The 25,877-nt window shown below is 41.1% G+C and overlaps 1 protein-coding gene across 1 annotated transcript in view; it reads left to right on the forward strand.

Annotated features, from left to right (window-relative positions):
• The first annotated feature begins 462 nt into the window (after positions 1 to 462).
• Positions 463 to 25,877, forward strand: part of chata (choline O-acetyltransferase a) — a 54,720-nt gene continuing 29,305 nt past the window's right edge. Inside the window, exons 1-9 of the mRNA XM_072282083.1 lie at positions 463 to 495; positions 3,070 to 3,261; positions 5,989 to 6,107; positions 7,985 to 8,038; positions 12,158 to 12,338; positions 13,069 to 13,246; positions 20,324 to 20,493; positions 24,185 to 24,285; positions 25,322 to 25,450. Of these exons, the coding sequence (XP_072138184.1) occupies positions 463 to 495; positions 3,070 to 3,261; positions 5,989 to 6,107; positions 7,985 to 8,038; positions 12,158 to 12,338; positions 13,069 to 13,246; positions 20,324 to 20,493; positions 24,185 to 24,285; positions 25,322 to 25,450 (1,157 nt within the window). The remainder of the gene's footprint in view (positions 496 to 3,069; positions 3,262 to 5,988; positions 6,108 to 7,984; positions 8,039 to 12,157; positions 12,339 to 13,068; positions 13,247 to 20,323; positions 20,494 to 24,184; positions 24,286 to 25,321; positions 25,451 to 25,877) is intronic.

The raw sequence follows: 25,877 nt of genomic DNA on the forward strand, positions 1-25,877 counted from the left end.
CCGTTTCGAGGAAGAGTATAATCGAGCTCGCCATCCGTTCTGTTCGCTCCCATCCTTAACGCGGTGGAAGGAGTGGTATGAGCCGCCAGTGCCGGCGCACCGAGCGAATTGACCAGCAACCAGTTTCCGGTTTCCAGTCTCCAACATGGGACTGCAAATGGTGTCTCTACTAAAGCGGCAGTTCCATTCGTTCTGTGTGGATTCCTGAAGGTCGGTGAGTGTAAATATCGATTCATTATCTCTTCTCATTTAAAACTTCAGAAACGAACTGTGCCCGTGAACTAGGTTCGTTCATTTGTAAGTTGAAGAATTTTGGGTTATAAGTGGACAGGCTGCATTGTCCCGCGCTTGAACTGTGTTCCGCTTAAGGAGGGGGCTAGGTAGTTGATCCAAATTCTCCGGTATATCTCCCCACGTACAGTTCTGTTCCGTTCCCTTTACTTATCTCCACCGGTATTTAAAATGCTTTCCGTTTTCGTATATGTTAAGTTACAGGTAAGAGCTTGAGGCTGGGAGGAAAGTGACATTTTCATTTTAGTGTTAAGATTAGGTTAATTACGGACAGTAGATTATATTTACACGGCCTATAGACGCATTTTCAGGGACCCTGCCTCTTTTACTTAAGGGTTTCCTTGGATTCTACTGTACTTAATTTACTGTGGGTGTCCGCTAGAAAATGCATATTGATAATAAATTTACTTTGAACTGTGATTTCTTGGATAAGTGGTTAACAGTGTAAAATTATAATGGGACTTTGGATAAATGTTATAGAATATAAAGCGAAAGGTTATAAAGAACTGCGAAGCATTTATTTATTGATAAAGGGCAAAGCTTGCCTTCTTACATTATCTCTTTCATCCAGGGGGTTTATTTTTACACCTGTGCGCTGTGGGTCCGCCATTCGTCCAGATTACGTGAGATCGTGACAAAGCCATGATAGCCCCGCGTAAACCCAATCAGGGTCCGGTCCGACCGAGAGCTCTCAGGAACAGCTATGTACGACTTTTATTCACTTTTATACACACTGATAGTTCGAATGCTGACATGCAGGTGGCTGTTCTTATTCTGCTTTCATGTGTGGAAGTTTTATAGTCTAACTCTGAAATTTGATAATCAAATGCTTCCTGAATGGCGTGTCTAACTTAAACTGGACCTGGTGTCTGATCACGTCTATTAGTTTAGCTTTATCAACATGGGACAGGATTGGTGAGATGCGGTAATCTAATTGTTTTTGTGTAGTGTATGGCTATTGTAGGAACTGCCCACACACACACACACACACACACACACACACACACACACACACACACACACACTTACACATCAATAGCTCTAAGTGATAATTTAGTAAGCACTACATGCAGTGGCGCAGCTGGTAGAGTCAATGCGTAACAGACAGAGAGCCGAGTTCGATCTTCCCGCGGGGCACTATGCGCGGAAGTTTTCACGTTCACCTTCTGACCACGTGGATTTCCTCGAAGTGTTCCAGTTTCCTCCCATACCCCTAACTGGCCACTGTAAATGGGGTTGAGAGGAATGAGAAAAAGTAGTGTGGATGAGTGATAGAGTGGACGCGGAGAGGACGTTGCCCCCAGTGGGGGAGTCCAGGACCAAAGGGCACAGCCTCAGAATAGATGGACATCCATTTAGACCAGAGATGAGGAGGAATAATTTTTAGCCAGAGCGTGGTGAATCTGTGGAATTCATTGCACACAGCAGTGGAGGCCAAGTCATTCAGTATATTTAAAGCGGAGGTTGATACGTAAGAGTGATTACTTATTAGTAAGTAATACTCGATTAGTAAGGCTGTCACAGGTTAAGAGGACAAGGCAGGAGAATAGGATTGAGAGGGTTAATGGTTGAATGGTGGAGTAGACTTGATGGGCTGAAAGGTTTAAATCTGCTCCTATGACCTATTAGGCTTGCGCGGAAGCGGTATTCCCAAGGGCGTGTTTCTTTGTTGTATCGATAACTCCACCATAGAAAGTGAAACCTGTGTGATCTGTGATTTTGGGTGCGTGTTCCCTTTAGGAATTATACCATGTGACTAATTTATCTACTGGTACATTGTGAATGAATTTTGCACTGGCTAAATAATTTGTTTTCTTCTTTTATTTGTGCCCGTTTAACAGGCTCACTGACAGTTCTCCAACACCTAAGAGAGTGTCACCTATGTGGAGAGAGCAGTATGCTTGCTTTGCCGTAATCCTAATAAATCATACTGAGCTAGAATGATAATCTAGGCATTTACTTATGGGGCTTAGGTTCAAATAAAACGTGGTTTTGTTCAAAAATGTAGGAACAGATTTTTAAACATACAATACCTTTCACCAACTGGAAATAAACTCAAATGATGCTCAGATTATGCCCTATCATAATCACACAAATTATAAATGTTGGTGAAATATTTATCAAAATGCAAAAACAGTTTGCAAAGTAAGTTTGCAAAAACCAGTACACCTAATTATTAATGCACGTAACTAAATAACCAATTATGTGTCAACAACTCAATGCATAACAGCATGCAGACATGGTCAAGGCATTCAGTCATTCAGAACAAACATCAGAATGGGGAAGAAATATGATCTAGGTGATTTTGTCTATGGAATGATTGTTGGTGCCAGATGGGGTGGTTTGAGTATCACTGGGGTTTCACCACAATAGTCTCTGGAATTTACACAATTATCTGTAAATCCAGCAAGTGGGAGTTCTGTGGGCGAAAATGCCTTGATAACAAGAAAGGTCAGAGGAGAATGGCCAGAGTAGTTCAAGTTGACAGGAAGGCAACAGGAACTCAAATAACCATGTGTTACAACAATAGTGTGCAGCCGAGCAACTCTGAATGCACAACACATTGAGTCTTTAAGCAGACGGGCTACAGCAGCTGAAGACCACACTGGGTTCCAGTCTTTTACCTAATTAAGTGGCTACTGACTGTATATACACTGTTTTGCAATGAAATATCTACCAGCCAATGAGACCCCTACAGTTTGATCTTTTTTGACTGTTCAACTGCTTCTTAATCAATGACGGTTGTTAAAATCAATTTCACTTTTCTGTATCTTGTAGGTGTTGCCCAAGTATCCTCTCCCTCCTCTACAGGTCACATTGGACACCTACCTAGACTGTATGAAACACCTGGTGACGGAGGACCAATACAGAACCACCAAAGCCATTGTAGAAAGGTTTGGGGCCCGCGGTGGGGTCGGAGAACTTTTGCAGGAACATTTGATGAAGCGAAAAGAAAGCAAAGTTAACTGGGTAATAACAAAACTTCACTAGCAATTAGAAGCATGTATGGAACTCAAGGTGTCTTGCTATACTACCCAAAAGGCCATCCAGACACAGTCTGCAAGGAAAATGTTACAAAGAAAATTAATTTTTGCAATGTGCCTATATGGGATCTAGTTTGGACTGTACTTGGAAAACTGCGCACGAAGTTGCTCTATTAAAGGGAGTGTCAGAAGGAGTGAAAAAAGTGCATCTTCTTTACCACCCTGATATTCATGTGGTAACTTTCAGGGAGCTATGGAAATTCACCCTAGCATCCTTCTGTACATCAATGTTCCTGACATACTTTACCTGCCATTACTATATGCTTTTCTCTTGCATTTGACCTCCCAAAGTGCAACATCGCACAAATTTTCCCAGATCTAGTTCCATCTGCCAATTTTCTGCCCACATTTCCAGCTGGTCTACATTCTTTTGACAAACTTTCTCCCTCTCTGCAACTCCTCCAAGTTTGTACATATACAAACATTTTCATCAACTCATATACATTTTCATCCAAATAATTCATATATAGGCTGCAATATCTTGATATTGAGGCCTCTGCATTGCTGTGAATCCCAGTGAAGGGGAAGGTCCTGTGTCCACTGCACTGTCCTCCAGAAGCTAAGCAATGCCTTCATCATCATTTCATTTCTTCATTTAAACCATCTTGTTTTGTCTCTGCAGCTGATTGTTGGAAATGGGCATGGGTCTATGAGGGGAAATCAAGTAGACTTGGCCTATACTGTCTTGTGTTCAGAAGACTGAGAGGTGATCTCATTGAAATATACAAAATTCTTATGGAGATTATTATCGCAGTGAACCAGATGATTTTTCACTTGCAACACATACAAAATGCTAGATGAACTCAGTAGATCAGGCGGCATCTATGGAGGGGAATATAATAATTGGCATTTCAGCCCAAAACATCGACTGTTATTCCTCTTCACAGATGCTGCCTGACCTGCAGAGTTCCTTTAGCAGTTTGTGAGTGTTAATCTGGATTTCCAGCATCTGCAGAATCTCGCGTTCATGAATTGTTCTTTGGCTTGGTGTCACGATCAGGATGTCAGACTCTTGAAATATGGCTTGCCAATTTAGAAATGTGTTAACAGGCAATGAATCTTTGTAATACTCCACCCAATAGAACTGCATAAGCTTGGAATATGAATATGTACAAGAGATAGATTGATAGACTCTTGGATATGAAGATAATCAAGGGATATGTTGTGAATGCAAGGAAGTGGTGCTTGGTAAAAGACCAATCATGATGTTACTCATATTGGAGCAAGCATGTTAGGTGTGTTATTCTTGCTGCATTCCTTTTGTTTCTGTTATTACTGCTTTCATTTTTAATCTTCCACCACTATTTACAGTTTGCAGAGAGAATCTAGTATACTATATCTCAATGGATTCTGGAAGGCTGCATTTTGCATTCCCTGTTCAATACAAGTTTGTTTCTGAAAAAAAAATCACGACACATGCAATGGTATTTACAATAAGGCTCTTAGTTATTTGAATCAGTAAGCATCAAGAGACTAATTCTCCAGTGAGGCAAATTTTGACTGACACATGCAAATTGCTGGATGAACTCAACAGGTCAGGCAACAGGAATGAGGAGCTGATGTTTCAGGCCAAGACCTTTCATGAGGGATCAGAGGTAGAAAGGGTGAGCAGTTTCAAGTTCCTGGGTGCCAGCATCTCCAAGGATTTATCCTGGGCCCAACATATTAATGCAGTTACAAGCAAGGTACGACAGTGGCTGTATTTCATTAGGAGTTTGAGGAGACTTAGTATGTCACCAAAGACACTCACAATTTCTACAGATGTACTGTGGGGAGCATTCTGATTGGTTGAATCACCGTTCGGTATGGAGGGGCAAATGCACAGGATCAGAGAAAGCTGCAGAAATTTGTAAACTCAGCCAGCTCCTTCATGGGAATAGCCTCCCCAGCATCCAGGACACTTTCAAAAAGTGAGGACACAAAAAGGCGGCATTCATTATTAAGGACCCCCATTCTTCTCATTGCTACCATCAAGGAGGAGGTACAGGAGCCTGAAGACACACACTCAATGTTTCAAGAACAGCTTCTTCCCATCTACCATCAAATTTCTGAATGGATACTGATCCCATATACACTACTACAGTATTTTTTCTCTCCCTTTTGCACTACTTATTTCATTTAATTTTTAAAGTATACTTCTTATTGTAATTTAAAGTTTTTATTATTATATATTGCAATGTACTGCTGCCACAAAAGAACAAATTTCACGACGTATGCCAATGATATTAAACCTGTTTCTGACTCAGGAATGCTGTCTTATTCAGCTGTATCTACACATGATTTGAGTGATAATTAAACATAATTTGATTTGATGGGGAATCCTGATGAAGAGTCTTGGCCTGAAATGATGACTTTTTTTTCCGCTCTATAGATACTGCCTGACCTGCTGAGTTGCTCCATATTTTGTGTGTGTTACGCTGGATTTCCAGTGTCTGCAGAATCTCAATGTACAAACTTAATGATAGAATAAAGTAAATACTAATTTTCCTTTGGTGGTATTTGCTGAACCCTTTGAATGATCTGTATTGATGAAACATTCAATTTTCTATAAAATTGAAATTGAAACCACTGAATAAGTTAGACAATAAATTGTTCTGTAAAAAGTTTGTTAGCAGTTACAATAAGTTGCTTTTCCTTCTCTTCCCTTCCCAAGATTTATGATTGGTGGTTGGATAATATGTATCTATGCAATCCAGTTGCACTTCCAGTAAACTCCAGCCCCGGAATGGTCTTCCCTCGTCAGAACTTTCAGGATGAGGCTGATCAGCTCAGGTACAAATCTTCATGCAGCACAACAGGAATACATTCTGTTGTAAAATGCATGGCGATAACATGGTGGTGTAGCGGTTAGCGTAATGCATCAGAGTTCGGATTTCAATTCCAGCGTGGTCTGCAAGAAGCTTCTACATCCTTCCAGTGACTGCGTGTGTTTCCTCCGAGTGCTCCAGTTTCCTTCCACAGTCCAAAGGCGTACCGGTTAGTAGGTTAATTGGTCATTGTAAATTGTCCTGAGCTAGCATTAAATAGATGGGCTGCTGAGTAGTGCAGCTCATAAATGAATAAAATAAGTCTTTGCTTCAAGCTAACTTTGCTTTTAGGAATTCAGTCTAAAATAAACGAGGCAACCCAGAAGTATTATGCTGTGATTATTTATTTACAGTATTGTGCAAAGGTCTTAGGCGCATATATATAGCTAGGATGCCAAAGACGTTTGCACAGTACTGTAGTAATTTTATCCATTGCACTGTACTGCTACTGCAAGTAATAAACTAATTTCATGACATGTGAGTGAAGATAAACCTGATTCTGATATGGTTTTCTGTTGGGGACTGAGATTGGGAATGGGGCAGGGAGAGTTAAATCCTGGTTGGGAAAATGGGAAGGAAGAGGGAAACACCAGAAAGACAATCTATAATGATCAATAAACCAGTTGTTTGGAATCATATGACCTTGCCTGGTGTCTCAGAGCTGGCTGTGACTGCACCTTCACCACCCTCCTGTCCTGGCACTCTTTCTCTGCCAAATGCTCCACATTCCTCCCGCAGTACCCCACTCTCACCATTCTCAATATCCTTAGTTCCTGCCAGATTTACAAACTTGCTTTCAGCTTGACGTTTTCAAATACAGTACTGTGCAAGTCTTAGGCACCTTAGCTATATATGTGCCTAAGACTTTTGTACAGTACTGTATTTAGTCATCTATTTAGAGATATAGTGCAGAACCGGCTCTTTCACCCCAATGAGCTGCACCACCAGCAACCCACTTATTTCATGCTAGCCTAATCACAGGACGAGTTACAATGACCAGTTAACCAACTGACTAGTCTGTGGAAGGAAACTGGAACACTTGGAGGAAAACCCATGCAGTTCACAGGGAGAACGTACAAAGTCCTTACAGATGATGCCGGAATTCTTGCCATCATTTCAAGCACCGTGTCCCTGATCATGCGCATCTTGTTACTATTGCTTTGTTGTGCTCACTTGTTCCCATGGATATTGTTGTTAGAGGGCAGAGTTACTTCTGAATACCTATCCTCAAAGACTTTGCGCATTAAGCCAAGTATACTGTAGTTGCCTGCAATGCGTTTATTACTGTTACATAACATTACTCAAGAGGGGCCCAGGGCCCATTTAATTCATCTTTTCATTGGGATGCTTTGATGAGCTATGTCTAAACGGATAAGCTTATACAAACAAAACTTAGGCATTTTTCATTGATGAAACTGCAAAGTATTGCTGCCATTTTTTGTTGGTATTATTTAACTTTTTTTATTGAGGCACAGCACAAAGTAGGCCCTTCTGACCCTTCGAGCTGTGCTGCCCAGCAATCCTCCAATTTAATCCTAGCCTAATCGTGGGGCATTTTCACAATAACCAATTAACGTACCAACAGGTATGTCTTTGGACTGTGGGAGGAAACCCACATGGTCACGGGGAGAATGTTCTTATGGGTAGTGGTGAGAATTGAACCGATGCGGCCTATGTGCTAACTACTATGCTGCTGTACCGCCTAGTTAATCAAATGTACAGTAAATTTTCAGCTACATGTAATTGTATTGAAATGTAACCACAGGTAAAAATTATACATATAGCTTTTGGAGTTTTTGCTTTCCAATAGTGCCTGTATTAACAGTTTATTTCCCTTTACAGGTTTGCTGCACGTCTCATTTGTGGAATACTGGATTACAAAGTCATGTTGGATGCGTAAGTAATTAACAGTGAGCGAGACTTACAATTGTATATTTTAAAGTAATTTGATTTATTTTTATTTAGAGATATGGCACTGAGTAGGCCAATCTGGCCCTTTGAGCCAGGCCACTCCAGCACCCAACAACCCCATTTAACCCTAATCTAATCATATAACCATATAACAATTACAGCACGGAAACAGGCCATCTCGGCCCTTCTAGTCTGTGCTGAACTCTTACTCTCATCTAGTCCCACCGATCTGCACTCACCCCATAACCCTCCATTCCTTTCCTGTCCATATATCTATCCAATTTAACTTTAAACGACAACATTGAACCTGCCTCAACCACTTCTGCTGGAAGCTCGTTCCACACAGCTACCACTCTCTGAGTAAAGAAGTTCCCCCTCATGTTACCCCTAAACTTTTGCCCTTTAACTCTCAACTCATGTCCTCTTGTTTGAATCTCCCCCACTCTCAATGGAAAAAGCCTATCCATGTCAACTCTATCTATCCCCCTCATAATTTTAAATACCTCAATCAAGTCCCCCCTCAACCTTCTATGTTCCAAAGAATAAAGACCCAACTTGTTCGAACTTTCTCTGTAATCACAGGACAATTTACAATGACCAATTAACGTACCCAGTATGCCTTTGGATTGTGGAAGGAACCCAAAGCACCAGGATAAAATCCACACATTCCATGGGGAGGATGTACAGACTCCTTATAGATGGCGGCAGAATTGAACTCTGAACCCTGGAAAGCCTTGAGCTGCAATAATGTCGCGCCAACTGCTACACTACCATCTTTCCTGCGTTTTTGTCTCACTAACAAACCCAAGGTTATTTTGTGAAGTATATTCACTGTCTAAGATGTATTATCTCAATATAGAGTCATAAATTTATAGAGTCTATGGAAACAGGCCCTTCGGCCCAACTCATCCATGCCGACCATAGCATCCTCCCAGTTGCCCACATTTGGCCCATGACTCTCCAAGCTCCTCCTTTCACTTCCATGATCAAAGTCCAACGTTCAATGTAAATGTATTATCAAAAGGTGTATATGCCACCATATGCTACCCTGAGATTCACTTTCTTGAAGGCATTCACAGTAGAACAAAGAAACAGCGTAGGATCAATGAAAAACTACACAGAGAGACTGACAAGCAACCAATGTGCCAAAGAGACAACCTGTGAGAATAAAATAATAATAATGATAATAATAATAATAATAATAAATACTTAAATAATACTGAGAGCATGAGTTGTAGAGTCCTTGAAAGTGAGTCCATAGGTCGTCGACTCAGTTCAGAGTTGTGTGTATCTATCTACATACCTTTTAAAAGTTGCAATTTTACCTGCTTCACCCACTTTGTCTGGCAGCTCATTCCAGGTTCTCAGTAATTTCTGCTTTTGATCTGACAATAATTTCTGAAATATGTGGGGCATTTTTATCTTTCCTCTGTTGGGAAATCAAAATCAAAGCTGTCAGTGTAGTGCCAGTCAATTTCTAAATGAACAAAAATAACCGGTATATTAGATGTCAGACATCATGTTTAAATGTTGGGGGTTGCAGGAGGGGTATACAGCTGGAACATGGGGAGGGCGGGGAGAGGTGATGGTGTTCTAAGATGTGGAGAGAGACTCCATTAAAATGAGAGTGAATGCCCTGATTTTTGTTTCTTCTCATTGTAAGTTGAGGACTTGAAGCCAACAGAGTTGCAAGGGCTAGCAAGAAAAGTAGGGACTAAAATAATGTAGTTGAAATCGAGAAAGATGAATAATTGAAGTTATATTCAAAAGTGCTGGAAATAACCCAGTGTCTGCGGAGAAGAAAATGTATTAGTTCAATAACACTGCAGGACTTAAAGAAGTTAATGCTTCTAATTGTTGTGAATGTTTTAATTTATTTTTTGTTGCTTATGAATTTCAAAACATCAGAAGTTTAGTTTTTCATTATCATTTGATAAGGACATTGGTGAGTAGGGTTAGTAGTGCAATCACTCGAGTCGAGTGTGATGTTCTCCTAAGCGGTTGTCTTTTGTAGAGTCCTCAGGTGGCTGTAGAGGCTAATCTGGGATCCACAAGTTCTGGTGCAGCACCGGCAAGAGTAAGTGCTGGTTGTGGTTAGTGATTGGGTCTTTTGGTTGTCTTGTTTCTCGTGTTGCAGCAGCCACTTGTTCTCTGTGGCACAGCCCAGGTCGTTCTCGTGTAGCGCAGCTCTCTCTTGAACAGACTCCATCCCTGTGTACCTACTGAGTGCAATGTCTTGCCAGTTTTTAGATGGAATGTTGAATTTCTTCAGGCTGATTTTGATGTTATCTTTGAAGCCTTTCCTTTGCCCTCCAGGGGCTCACTGACCTTCCTTCAACAAGGAGCAAAGGATCTGTTTGGATCTGGATAACATGACCTCTCCATCGGAGTTGGTGTTGGTGTTGGTTTACCGTGATGGAGGTGATGTTCATGTTGGCCGCTTCCAGTATGTGTCTGTCCTTACAGCTAGTCCTCCAAATCCTTTGTAAGATCTTTGTTGTTTATTGTTCCAGGGCTTCCATGTGCCTTCTGTATGTGGCCCATGATTCAGCTCCATACAATAATAGAATATAGAACAGTACATCACAGGAACAGGCCCTTCAGCCCACAATGTTGTGCTGTATCAATTAGATTAGTAATCAAATGGCCAACTAAACTAATCTCATCTGCCGACACAATATTCATATCCTTCCATTTTCCTCACATTCATATCCCAATCTAAACATCTTTTAAAAGTCCCTAATGTATCTACCTCTACCACCACCCCGTGACTTACATGTCCATCACATCTCCTTTGAAATTACCCCCTCTCAGCTTAAATGCATACCATCTTTTCAATCCTGGGAAAAAGATGCTGTCTATCTACTATATCTATACTGTCTACCTACTCTATCTGGCAGTGCAGGAAGGATGACTGCTCTGTAGAACACAAGTGTTGTTTGGACCTAATGCCCAAACATTAGTCAATGTTTTTTTTTCACCTTTAAAGAAAAAGTTGTAAACAAACACTCCATGTAATAGCAGAGAGGCAGGAGAATGCAAATACTGGAATCTGGACCAACAAACAATCTGTTGGAGGAATTCAGCAGGTCAACCAGCATCTGTGGGAGTAAAGGCATTTTTGATGTTTCTGATCAAAACCTTCCATCAGCACTTGAAGGAATGAGTTAGGTATAATTTTTATGGAGTTTGTGTTGGTGTGTGGCCAAGTGGTTAAGGTGTTCGTCTAGTGATTTGAAGGTCGCTAGTTCGAGCCTTGGCTGAGGCAGTGTGTGTGCGTCCTTGAGCAAGGCACTTAACCACACATTGCTCTGCGATGGCACCAGTGCCAAGCTGTATGGGTCCCTTGGACGACATCAGTGGCATAGAGAGGGGAGCTTGCAGCACGGACAACTGCCGGTCTTCCATACAACTTTGCCCAGGCCTATGCCCTGGAAACCTTCCAAGGCGCAAATCCATGGTTTCATGAGACTAACGGATGCCTAATATGGAGTTTGTATAATCTTAAGTACAGGTATGACGGGGGAGGGGGGGTGCTACTGCACAGGATTGAAATAAGCTGCAGAGATTTGTAAACTTAGTCAGCTCTATCATGGGCACTAGCCTCTGTAGTATCCAGCACATCTTCAGGGACATCATTAAGGTCCCCCATCACCCAGGTCTTGCCTGTTCTCAGTGCTACCATTAGGGAGCCATTAGGGAGGAGGTACAGGATGCTGAAGGTACACACTTAATGATTCAGGAATAGTTCCTCCCCTTTGCCATCCGATTTCCAAATGGACATTGAACCCATGAAAGATTCATCACTACTTTTTTATTTCTATTTTGCACTGCTTGTTTAATTTAATTATTAAATACACACACACACACACACACACACACACATAATTTTCTCCATTATTATGCATTGCATTGTACTGCTGTTCTAAAGATAAAAAATTTCACGACACATAACGGTGATGTGAAACTGGATTCTGATTTTTTACTGAATCACACAGGGTCTGCCTATACCAGCTGCCAAATCAGACAAAATATAACTTAAAAGAAGATGAGTTGAAGAGTAACTTGATTATTAAGCATTAATTTTCTCACCTTGTTTTCCAGCCGTGCCTTACCCATTGATTTTGCCCGTGGTCAATTAGCAGGACATGCCTTGTGCATGGAACAATACTACCGGCTTTTCTCATCTTACCGTCTCCCAGGCCAACAAAAAGACACACTGGTAGACCAGAAAAGCAATGGAATGCCTGAAACGGAGCATGTCATTGTGGCTTGCCGAAACCAGGTAAGAATTCCGTTTGCACCAGCAAATGTGGAGTTAAAAGCCAAGTTGGAAATTGACTGTGAAGTGGTCTTAGCTGGAGGGGAAGAGTTCTCAGATGATAATTTCTGAGTATTTTATCTTTCTTGATGGATAACAATTGATTTTTTTCAATAAAGTACAAAATAATAGAACTGCTCCTTGTTAAAATATAAAGTGGTCCTTATACGTAATTCAAGCTTCTCAATAAGACGGCTCCCAGGTCAGAAAGAGCCGTGCTTTCCTATGCCATCAGGAAGGAAAAACATGGTTATTCACAGAAAATATACAGCCATTTCTTTAACGGCAGAGACACGAGGTGCATGTAGCAGAGCATTCAGACCATAGTGGACTACAAGTCCACCCTGCACACCAACGACAGTGAGGCCTCGCTTCCTGATAGGCTGAATGTCTTTTACGCATGGTTTGAGGTACAGACCGATGCGCCAGTGAGGAAGGCCCCTCCTCCCCCAAGGAGCAAGTACTCCGTCTGGCTGTAGCTGATGTGAGGAAGTCCCTAGACAGGGTCAACCCATGTAAAGCTATGAGGCTAGTTACATGTACTGTGTTGTGTACCTTGGTCTGGAGGAACACTCTTTCGTTTGGCCGTGTATATGTATATGGTTGAAAGGCAATAAGTTTGAACTTGATTTTGTACTGACTCCATACAGAATTGCATTAAACCTGACTGCCATTTTTTTTTGTTTTGTCCCAGTTCTTTGTTTTGGAGGTTGTCATAAACTTCAGGCGTTTGAACGAAAGTGACTTTTTCACCCAGTTGAGAAAGATCGTGAAAGTGGCAGAGAATGAGGAAGAAAGGGCAGCTCCCATTGGACTGCTGACAGCAGATGACAGGCCCAAATGGGCAGAGGCAAGGAAAGTGGTTTTGAGAGGTTAGTTACAAGCATGCATGAAGAATCATTCTGTAACACAACACCAGCTAGGCAAATACATATTTCTGTTTTTCATTAATGCAAAATATTTGGTTAGCTTTGCATTTGTTTCCTGGGATGCCGCCTTCTACAATTCAAATAAGGTCTCAGAAGAACAATTATTGAGTTCATTCTAATTGCACCATTCTTCAAAATCCAATTGTCCTTGGCTGCTCTGCTGAGAATTCACACAATGGAAAATTTGTATAGGACTCAATAAAATGACTACTTGCCCTATAAAATATATATTCAGTGGCTGCTTTATTAGGTACACTTGCACGCTGCTTGTTAATGCAAATATCTAATTAGCCAATCATATTGCAGTAATTCAATGCATGAAAGCGTACAGGCAGGTCAAGAGGTTCAGTTCTTGTTCAGAATAAACATCAGAATGGGGAAGAAGTGTGACCTCAGTGACTTTGACCATGGAATGATTGTCAGTTCCAGGTGGGTTGATTTGAGTATCTCAGAAACTGCTGGTCTCCTAGGATTTTCAAACAAAATGATCTCTAAAGCAGAGTTCCCAACTTTTGTTATGCTATGGAGCCTTACCATTAACCCAAGGGGTTGGTGGGCCCCAGGTTTGGAACCCTTGCTATAGAGTTTACATAGAATGATGTAAAAAAGAACCCCAAAACATCCAGTGAGTGGCAGTTTTGTGGGTGAAAATGCCTTGCTAATGAGAGAGGTCCTAGACAACAGTAACTTAAATAATCATTTGTCTCTATTTCCTGAGGAGACTGAGGTCCTTTAACATCTGCCGGATGATGCTGAGAATGTTCTATGAGTCTGTGGTGGCCAGTGCCATCATGTTTGCTGTTGTGTGCTGGGGCAGCAGGCTGATGGCAGCAGACACCAACAGAATCAACAAACTCATTCGTAAGGCCAGTGATGTTGTGGGGATGGAACTGGACTCTCTCACGGTGGTGTCTGAAAAGAGAATGCTGTCCAAGTTACATGCCATCTTGGACAATGTCTCCCATCCACTACATAATGTACTGGTTGGGCACAGGAGTACATTCAGCCAGAGGCTCATTCCACTGAGATGCAACACAGAGCGTCATAGGAAGTCATTCCTGCCTGTGGCCATCAAACTTCACAACTCCTCCCTTGGAGAGTCAGACACCCTGAGCCAATAGGCTGGTCCTGGATTTATTTCCTGGCATAATTTACATATTACTATTTAATTATTTATGGTTTTATTATTATTTAATTATTTATGGTGCAACTGTAGTGAAAACCAATTTCCCCTGGGATCAAGTAAGTATGACTATGTTATAACAGTGGTGTGCAGAAGATAATCTCTGAATGCACAACACGTCATCTCCAGAACGCTGGAGATCTCTAGACCCTTGGAAACCACTAGGTCCCTGGATATCCCTAGATCCCTGGAACACTTCGTATCCACTGACCTCAGAACAAATTCCTTTGACCTAGTCCACCAATTCATCTCTTCTTAGGCAATTCTTCAGGATCAAAGATGACTTGTATGTAGTATATAGTTTATGTAGTAAACTTGTATGTATATGTATCCATTCTAGTATGTAGTTTCTGAGGTGGTTAATATGGGAACCAGACTTTTCCAAAGGTAGCTAATGGGAAATTGATTAGAAGTGACGAGGTTTGTTCACTGTTCACTGTAGGCTTCCATGTACTCCCAAATCATGATCTTGAGGCTTTCAATAACATCCTGAATGTCCCTACTCTAGTCTGAATAGTCATGGTTTAGATGTTCCCAAGAGGCTATAGATTTCTTCAAAGAGGCTTTGAGCGCATACTTTAATCTTTTTCTGTGTCTATCTGGTAATCTCCCATGACAGAGCTCAGAATAAAGAGTGTGGCATCATTAACCATTCTCTTTGGAGTTCATTTGGACTCAACAGGACACCTCTAGTAAACATATCAGTTGACATATTTATCACTGCCATACATTTCTGTAGAGGTTATTGTCTTAGGGCTACACCTACAGTGGTTATTGACTTCCAAAGTGACCTATAATATATATTTAACATTTTTATGAACCTTTCAACCTGGAAACAGGCCAATAACAGCGAGCGTGCTTGTTCTGAGAAAACATGATGTATATAACTGACTCTGAATGTATAAACTAAATCTTCCTTTGTGTTGCTGTTTGTATCCTTACTCTAACTCATACCTATGAATGGAACAGATCCAATCTTCAGTGAACAGAAGTTAGTTTTAAGAGACATTAGAGATTCTGCAGATGTGGAAATTCAGAGTAACACGCACAAATTGCTGGAGGAGCTTAGCATTTTCCCCTTACAATATATTTTAACATTATAAAATTCAATCTAACTTTACACACCACTGCAATAGATTCATCAGGTGTATTGTGTTATATTGATATTGTAACATAGATAACACAATATATTAATGTCTTTATTAGCATATTTTTATGACGCTCTTCCTAACATTTGGTTATGATCAATTAATTCTCCTTGCAGTGAAGATAAGGACACACCTGTCATAGAAATGAGATGCAAGTAGATATTATCAATTAATTCTCCTTGCAGTGAAGATAAGGGCACACCTGTCATAGAAATGAGATGCATTCCCTTGTATTATTGCAAAGTTAATTAATTTAGAGTCATAGAACACTATACCACAGAAACAGGCCCTTTGGTCAATCTAGTTGGTGCTGAACTATTATTCTCTCTAGCCCCATTGTCTGCACCTGGATCATAGCCCTCCATACCTTCCCATCCATAGCATTCCCAAATTTCCCTTAAGTGTTGCGATCAAACCTCAGCCACCACTTGCGCTGGCAGCTTGTTCCACACTCTCACTGCCCTCTGAGGGAAGAAGTTTTCCTCATGTTCCCACTTCACCTTTCACCCTTAACCCATGACCTCAAGTTCTAGTTTACTAGTTCTTATCTGATGTCTTATCTACATCTGGAAGACTAATACTAGAAACCACTCCAATATTTACACAACTATGATTATTCTACTTCAGGAACGCATGTTAAATTTCCTAATATTGCCATAGCTTCCTAGGCTAAGAGTGAGTCAAAAGATTCACTCTTATACATGGGCTGATCCAGTCAGTGACCACCTTATTAGGTACAGTACACCTGTACACCTGATCATTAATGCAAATAATCTGATCAGCCAATCATGTAGCAGCAACTCAGTGCACGCAGGCATAGTCAAGAAGTTCAGTGTTGTTCTTACTAAACATCAGAATGGTGAAGAAATGTGAATGAAGTGAATTTGATCATGAAGTGATTGCTGGTGTCAGACGGGTTGGTTTGAGTATCTCAGAAATTGCCGATCTCCTGGGATTTTTACGCACAACAGTCTCTAGAGATAATAGAGAATGATGTAAAAATCAAAAGAATATCTAGTGAGCAGCAGGTCCATGGGCGAAAACACTTTGTTAATGAGAGAAGTCAGAGGAGAATGGCAACATTAACTCAAATAACCATGCATTACAACAGTTGTGTGCGGAAGAGCACCTCTGAATGCACAACATGTTGAACCTTGAAGTGAACGGGTTACCGCAGCAGAAGACCACAATGAGTTTCACTGCTGCACCTAATAAAGTGGCCGCTGAGTGTACTTGTGGAGATTGTAAATTATAAGAGATAGCTCTACTGATAGGAACCAAGAGAACCACATACACAAATCCATTCTTGGGTCAAACAGATGAGAATTCAATTAATTTCTCTTCTGGTGGAGACAAAGACCACCAACTTATGGATATGAGCCACACAATCTCCCTCAGTGTACAAAATATAGTATGGCTGTAAGACAAAATGTGAAAGTAAATATTGCTCCCTGCTTCGTAAATTAGCTGCCACCTGATTTGTCCCCTTCTGACTTCACTATCGTCCAACTTAGGACTTGGTGTATTTGTATATGCTTTATGGAGATGTGGTTCAACAAAGTGACAGTGTACAAATGTTTTGTTATCATCTCTTAACTAATCTGAAGCGAGATAATACATGACTAACTAATTCTAACTTTACATTCCCAGTATGACAATCATGTACCTTTAAAATCCTTAAAGCCTTGGAGACCCCTAGATACTTAGAGATCCCTAGACACTTAGAGATACCTAGACCCTTGGCGATCCCTGGACCACTGGAGCACTTCATATCCAAATGACATCCTAACAAATTCCTTGTATCTAGTCCAGAAATTCATCTTTTCTTTGGCAGTAGGTCATGATCAAGGATCATTTCTAAAATGTAGATTCTGAGGTTGCTAATGAGGCTAATGCAGAAACTGCAGGTTTATCCACAAACAAATCAAAGTGATGCTGTTGGGCCTGGTGGTTGGAAGTATCTGGGTTTGTTTCTGCTGCTGTTCATTGTGGGCTTCTGTGTACTCCCAAATCAATAACATCCTGACTGCCCCCTCTTCACTAGTCCTGTTTCAGAGGTCCCTAAGAGGATACAGATTTCTTCAAGGAGGTGCTGACTGCATCTTTTTGAATCTTTTCCTGTGTCTATCTGGTAACCTCTTCCCATGACGGAGCTCAGAATGAAGAATGGCATCACTAACCATTCTCTTTGGAGGTCATTTGTACTCAACAGGTCACCTCTTTTGACAAATTTCTCGCCTCCATGCATTTCTATAGAGAAGGGATAAGTCTACAGAGGCTATTGACTTCCAAAATGACCTACGGTATATTTTCCACATTTTTAGGCACCTCCTAACCTGGAAACAGATCAATAACTGCAAGGCTGCTCATTCTGAGAAAACGTTATGTATATTACCGACTCTAAATGTATAAACCAAATCTTCCTTTGTGTTGCCGTTTGGATCTTTACTCTAACTCATGCCCATGAATGACATAGAGTTGCTATAATACTGTAATTTCCAGCTAACAGAATTTATCTTTAAAAGACAATAGAGATTCTGCAGATGGCGGAAATTCAGAGTAACACACACAAAATGCTGGAGGAAATCAGCAAGTCAGGCAGCATCTATTGAAAGGAATAAAGATTTGACATTTCAGGCTGTGTCCCTTCATCATGGCCCGAATTATCAATTCTTTATTCCCCTCCATACATGCTTCCTGATCTGTTGAGATCCTTGAGCACTTTGTATGTGCTACCTTTAAGAGTGCAATCCAGTGGGCAATATATTCTCTATGTGTACAAGGCCAGCGGTGTAAACCAAGCTAATTCTTGTTGGTCAGAACTACATTTTTTCCCTTACAATGTATTTTTTCATTATAAAATTCAAGCTAATTTTACATGCCACTGCAATTGATTCATCTGGCTTACTGCATGATAGTGATATTGTAACAGATAATATATCAAAGTCTTTATCAGGGTAATTTTAAGAAGCACTTCCTGGTGTAGCATTTGGTTATGACCTTGATCACCAAGCAGAAATGATGAACTATTTTACTTCGCAGAACGCATCTGTCATAGATATTAGAATATATTCTCTTGTATTATTGCAAAATAAATTAATTTAGAGCCATAGAGCACTGCAGCACAGAAAAGGGTTCTTCGGCCATCAAGTCTGTGTCGAACTAATATTCTACATAGTCCGATCGACCTGCAGGTGGACCATAGCTTTCCATACCCCTCCCATCCATGTACCTATCCAAACACCTCTTAATCGTTGAAATTAAAGCTACATTCACCACTTCCTCTCGTAGGTTGTTCCACACATTTGGACCAGTTCCTACAGAACAGAACAGTCTCTCTAGTCTGTGCAAACTGGGGCAGAATCTCAATGCACACTGTCAGCATTAAACATATTCGTGCCTCTTTCAGAATTCTTAAACTTTGGCTTCTACTCATTAACCTAAACTATAATTGTTGTAAAGTGAGAGAGGATCAGTCACATCTGTAATGTGGTGGAACATCAACACCTACAGTCAAATGAACTGGTTTTATGCAGAAATTTGCAATGAATGTCTTTCTTCAATAGAAGTTGTATAGAATGTACACACAGTGCCCACTTTATTAGGTACAGGAATGGAACCCAGGGTAGCCCACCCAATTTAAGGTTCGACGTGTTGTGCACTCAAAGATATTTTTCTGCACACTACTGTTGCAACACATGGTTATTTGAGTTACCGTCGCCTTCCTGTCAACTTGAACCAGTCTGGTCATTCTCCTCTGACCTCTCTCACTAACAAAACATTTTCACCTAGAGAACCGCCACTCACTGGATGTTTTTTTAAAAAATTTTGTTTTTCTGTGAACTCTAGAGACTGTTGTGCATGAAAATCCCGGGAGATCAGCAGTTTCTGAGATACTCAAACCACTCCATCTGGCACCAACAATCATTCCACGGTCAAAGCCACTTACAGTAGATCATATTTCTTCCCCATTCAGAAGTTTGGTCTGAACAACAACCATGCATGCTTTTATGCACTGAGTTGCTGCCACACGACTGGCTGATTAGATATTTGCATTAATGAACAGGTGTACAAACCATTGAGTGCATTTCCTATACGTTTCAGAAGGCTTGTCAGATTCCTCTACCATTATCTGAACTGCATATCACCTGATTATTTATAATGCACGGTATGACAGAAATCAGAATATGCAGCTGATAATTTGGCAGATCTGTGGACATGTCCCAGTGTATTCTGTAAAATGTAGCATTAATTCCAAGGATCAAGGATCAACTTTATTTGCCATATGCACTGACATGTATTAGGAATTTGCCATGGTGCGTTGGCATGACATACAACAAAAAACAACAGCATTCAACAATTTTAAAAAGGCAAGAATTATATAAAAAAATAAAGTTAGAAGTTGAGATACGGATGTGAATAAAATGTACATAAATGCATACTATAAATACCAACATGTATTTACAATGCACTATAAAAAGTGGTTTTAAATGTTTACAGTCCAATGCAGTGACAGAGGTAATAGATAGAAAGTGGTGGGCTAACTAGAATGGTTGATCAGATTAACAACCTGGGAGGGAAGAAACTATTCAAATGGCATGAAGTTTGTGATTTAATATCCCTATTAATTTCAATGAACATTTGAAAATCTGCTGCCTGGGTTAATTTGTTCTATCCTTCCTCCTGTAGATTCAGCTAACCGAGACTCTCTGGATGCCATTGAGCGTTGCATATTTCTACTATGTTTAGATGAACCAAGTGGTATTGCGCAGACTGATCTCAGTATGGCTCTGCAGATAATGCATGGCGAAGGTTGGCACAAAAACGGTGCAAATCGGTGGTACGATAAAACTATGCAGGTAATGGGGGTTATACAGTAAGTTACCTTACCTATTGAGTGTCACTGAGAGAGTGCTTCTCTATATAAATCATCTTCCTGTAATATTTAAGCACACTCAATTGCTATTTATTAGGTATAGAAATGGAAAGTGGCGTAATCTTCTGCTGCTGTAGCCCATCCACTTCAAGGTTCGATGTATGCATTCAGAGATGCTCTTCTTCACACCACTGTTGTAATGTGTGAATACTTAACATACTGTCACCTTGAACCAGTCTAGCCATTCTCCTCTGACCTCTCTCATTAACAAGGCGTTTTCGCTCACAGAACTACTGCTCATTTTTATTTACTTTTCACACCATTCTCTGCAACTCTAGAAACTGTTGTGTGTAAAAAATCCCAGGAGAGTAGTACTTTCTGAGATACTCAAACCACCCTGTCTGGCACCAACGATAGTCAAAGTCATTTAGGTCATATATCGGTCATATTCTGATGTTTGGTCTGAACAACAGCTGAACCTCTTGATCATGTCTACATGAAGTAAGAATCTGCAAGGGATAAAGGACTGAAGAGAAGGAATTTGATAGAAGACTGTGGACTATGGAATAAAGAGAAGGAGCAGGGGAACCAGAGGGAGGTGATGGGTAGGTCATAAGAGTGGAGAGAGGAAAAGAAAAGGGATGAGAGGATAACCAGAAAGGGCGATGGAAAAAGTATGCGGGGGAAGAGAATGGGATAGTGATTACTAGAAGTTAGAGAAATTATATTTATGACTTCAGATTGGAGGCTACCAGTCGGAATAAGTTGTTGCTCCTCCAAGTTGAGTTGGGCCTCATTGAGGCAGTAAAAGAGGTCATGGACAGACATGTTGGTATGGGAATAGGATGTCAAAACGAAATGAGTGGCCATTGGGAGTTCCTGCCTTTTGTGGCAGACAGAGTGAAGGTGTTCAGCAAAGGGGTTCCAGAACTCCCCCTCTGTTGCCTGATTCTGTTGTCCCCCACTTCCTTTGAAAATTACCAATCCTTCGAAGTATTATTGAGTAACATATATATATTTTCAAAAAGTGGATTCGAAATGCATTTGAGCATCAACAAAATAACCTACTAGTCTGGTACCATGAAGTCCAGGGCTTGTCACAGAAATAAAGTTTGACTGTATACTGAAGTCTAGTTACTGCTGTGTCACATGAATAGGGTCAGATTGTCACCTTATTAAGAAATTAACGACATTCTGGAAGAACTCAACCGGTCAAGCAGCATCTATGGAAAGAGAAACCAGTTAATGTTTTGGTTCAAGGGCTGTTCCTCCGAAGTGGGAAAGAGTTCTTGAACATAAACTGGTTTCTCTTTCCACAGATACTGATTGACTGGCTGAATTCTTCCAGAATTTCTATTTTCATTTCAGATTCCAGCTCCTGAAGTATTATTTGTCTGTTAATTTATAACATCATGTGAGTTCCTAGTTTTTAGTCAGATTGGCATATTTCTGCCTTACAGGACTGGTTAACATGCAAGTCAAAATTTGGTGTATATTGAGTAATGATGGAATATTTGTATTTGTTAATGATGGGAACTCTGTTAGACTATAAGACCATAAGACATAGGAGCAGAATTAGGCAATTTGGCCCATCAAGTTTGCTCTGCAATTCCATCATGGCTGATTTATTCTCCCCCTTAACCCCGGTTATCCTACCTTCTTCCTGTTATCTTTGATACCCTTACTAACCATAAACTTACCAACCTTTGCTTTAAATATATCCAATGTCTTGTCCTCCACCACTGTCTGTTTCATGAAATCCCACAGATTCACCACCCTCTGGCTGAAGAATTTCCTCCTCACCTCTGTTTTAAAGAGATGTCCTATTCTGGAGCTGTGTCCTCTGGTCTTAGACTCCCCCACTATAGGAAATATCCTCTCCATGTCTATTCTATGTAGGCCTTAGCATATTAATTACTTATGTTGGCGCGTGGCCAAGTGGTTAAGGCGTTGGACTAGTGATCTGAAGGTCGCGAGTTCGAGCCTCAGCTGAGGCAGCGTGTTGTGTCCTTGAGCAAGGCACTTAACTACACATTGTTCCTGCACGTTTATAGCCCAGCGGCAGCAGTTGGTCCAGTATGGACAAGACAAGACAATTGAATATATTAACTAAATTCAGAACTGACCTAATATTGCTTAGTCTCACCATTGATTAAAAATGCGTTCAGCCATCAGTGTAAGCTTTGTCATGTTTCCTTTCATCTCTTGAACTGACAATTCCAACATGACAGAACAATGAGATACATCCTGGTAACACACACACAAAATGCTGGAGGAGCTCAGCAGACCAGGCAGCATCTACGGGAAAGAGTACAGTTGACGGTTTTGGCCGAGACCCTTCAGCAGGACTGGAGAAAAAAAAGATGAAGAGTAGAATTAAAAGATTGTGGGGGGGAGGGGAAGGAGAAACACAAAGTGATAGGTGAAACTGGGAGGGGGAGTGGTGATGTAAAGAGCCGGGAAGTTAATTGGCGAAAGAGATACAGGACAGAAGTTCTCCATCAGCCCGCACCTCAGAAAGATTACCACCGTCCCCACATCACCATTGGTGAGGTAGAGCTGAAGACAGTCCACCAGTTCAGCTACCTGGGGTGCACCATTTCGTCAGATGCCAACATCAACAAAGAGATTGACAACAGACTGGCAAAGGCAAACAGCGCATTCGGCAGGCTGTACAAAAGAGCCTGGAATAACAAGCATTTGAAGAAAGGCACAAAGATCAGCGTGTACAGAGCCGTTGTACTGACCACCCTCCTGTATGGCTCCGAGTCGTGGGTCACCTACCGTCACCACCTACGACTCCTTGAGTGTTTCCACCAGCACTGCCTCCGCACCATTCTCAACATCCACTGGAGTGACTTCATCACCAACATCGAGGTCCTCGAACAGGCGGAGGTCCCAGCATCGAGGCCATGCTGTTGAAGACGCAGCTGCGCTGGGCAGGGCACATCTCCAGGATGGAGGATCATCGCCTGCCCAAGATTGTGCTGTATGGCGAACTCTCCACTGGCCACCGTGACAGAAGGGCACCGAAGATGAGGTACAAGGACTCTCTGAAGAAATCCCTTGGTGCCTGCCACATTGACTATCACCAGTGGTCTAATCTAGCCTCCGATCGCAAGGCCTGGCGACACACCATTCACCAGTCTGTCTCCTCCTTCGAGAACGCACGCAGGGCTGGCATTGAGGACAAAAGGAGAAGGAGGAAGAACCGTGACACAGCAGCACTAAACCCAGAACAGAATTTCCCTTGCAGCCGCTGTGGCCGGGCCTGCCTGTCCCGTATTGGCCTCGTCAGCCACCAGCGAGCCTGCAGCAGACGTGGGCAGCCCCCTTCCTAAATCTTCGTTCGCGAAGCCAAGCCATGATGATGATGATGATGAAGTCAATGAAAAATGAGCAAGATGATAAACTGTTAGTTAGCTGGTATAACGCCTTTTTGCCAGTGAGTGTGAAAAATACAGGAGTTTGTTAAAAAGTATAAATCTTATAAAAAGTATTATTAAAAAAGCAGTGGTTTCCAACAAAGCCTATGCGAATTATTGTTTAATATGTTATCTGGACAAGCAGCATAATACCCTTGTTAGAAGACATTTCAATAAACATTTGACTTTTTAACCTTTGGAAAAAATTCCAGACTAACAAAATTACAAAATTTGCCTTTGTTCCTACAGTTTATTGTTGGAAAAGATGGACTGTGTGGTCTGGTTTATGAGCACTCTCCTGCAGAAGGAATCACTGTCATACAATGTGTCGAACATCTCCTCTGCTACATGTACGTAATTGTTTCCTTGCTATTCATACTAAGTCTCATTATACAACAATCAAATTGAGAAGTGTGTTCTCTCCCATGAACATGATTCCCCCTGGTGCCCCAGCTTGCTCCTACTTCCCACAGACGTATGGGTCAGAGCTAGTGAGTTGTGAGTGTATTATGTTGGTGCCCGAAGCGAGCTGACACTTGCAGGCTGCCCAGCACAATCCTTACTGGTTTGATTTGATGCAAATAACACATTTTCATATACACGTGACACACAAAGATAATCTTTCTTTCTTTCCTTTCATTCTTAATTACCCCTAAATCTGGTGCCTTGCTAGCCCAATTTAGAGGACAGTTACTAGTCAACTGTGCTTTTGGAGGTCTTGCTTGACCTGATCCATACAGACTTGAGAAGGTCAAGGAAGCAAATCTTCTTCCAAAAAGGATTTTCTAACAATCTGGCAGTTTTATACATACTAACTTTGCAGGTTTATTTAAGGATATGAGATGATGAGATATACGAACTGGGGGAAGTCATTATGTCCTCTCAAACCTGTTCTGCTGTTCAATAGGATCACAACAAATCATATCATGGCATACTCACTTTCCTGCCTTTCCCCCTTGTGCTCTTAAATTCCGCCTTTCTTACTCATTCATAAACTCAATAATTTGGCAAGCACAGTACTCTGGAGTAGAGAGCTCCCCAAAGGTTTAAAATCGTCTGAGATATCAAAGCCCATCTAAGGCTGGGAAATCCTTATTCTGAAATTATGCTTCTTAGTTCTAGGTTCCCTGGAAAGGGAAAACAGATTGGTATCTACCTCATCAAGCCCCTCAATTCAATTCCTTACTTAAATGAACTGAAATTCCACTGTTTCTATCTTAATGGTGCAATTCATTGTAAGTTTTGATGTCTTGATGTACATTTAGCAAATAAATCTAATCTTATCATAAGGTTCAACCTGTGTCTCCAGGTCATTCATTCATTCAGAACTGTGTTTTAGATCACTACTTCTGAGTACTTTAGAAATTATGTGCTACCCCCTTACAGTAAAGAGACCTCAAGGAAGTTGGTACGCGTGGACTCTCTCTGTGAATTGCCTTCTCCTCGAAGACTGAGATGGAAATGCGACGCCGAAATTCATAGATACTTAACCTCAGCAGCTGAGAGACTTCAAAGGTAGACAGCAGACTATAAATTATATTTAACAAGAACTGAGTCAGAAGAATAACCACTGCTGGTTTTTTCACTCTGCTGCCACTCTGGAGATGATTCCTACAATTACTAACTTTGACATTAAATTGAAATGTTTATACAAATTAATCATAGAGACGTACAGCATGGAAAGGGGTGCTTCAGCCCAACTGGTCCGTGCTAACTATGATTCCCATTTAAGCCATTTCCATTTACTCATGTTTGTCCCATGTCTTGGTAAACCTTTCCTATCCATGTCCACATCCAAGCGTCTTTTAAATGTTGCTAATGTTTCTGCCTCAACCACTTCCTCAGGCAGCACATTCCATATACTGACCACCCATGGATGAAAAGGTTTCTTCTCAAGTTTCTACTAAATCTCTTCCCTCTAACTCTAAGCCTCCATCCTCTA

This window comes from Mobula birostris, chromosome 18 (assembly GCF_030028105.1).
Source record: "Mobula birostris isolate sMobBir1 chromosome 18, sMobBir1.hap1, whole genome shotgun sequence".
Lineage (NCBI taxonomy): Eukaryota > Metazoa > Chordata > Chondrichthyes > Myliobatiformes > Myliobatidae > Mobula > Mobula birostris.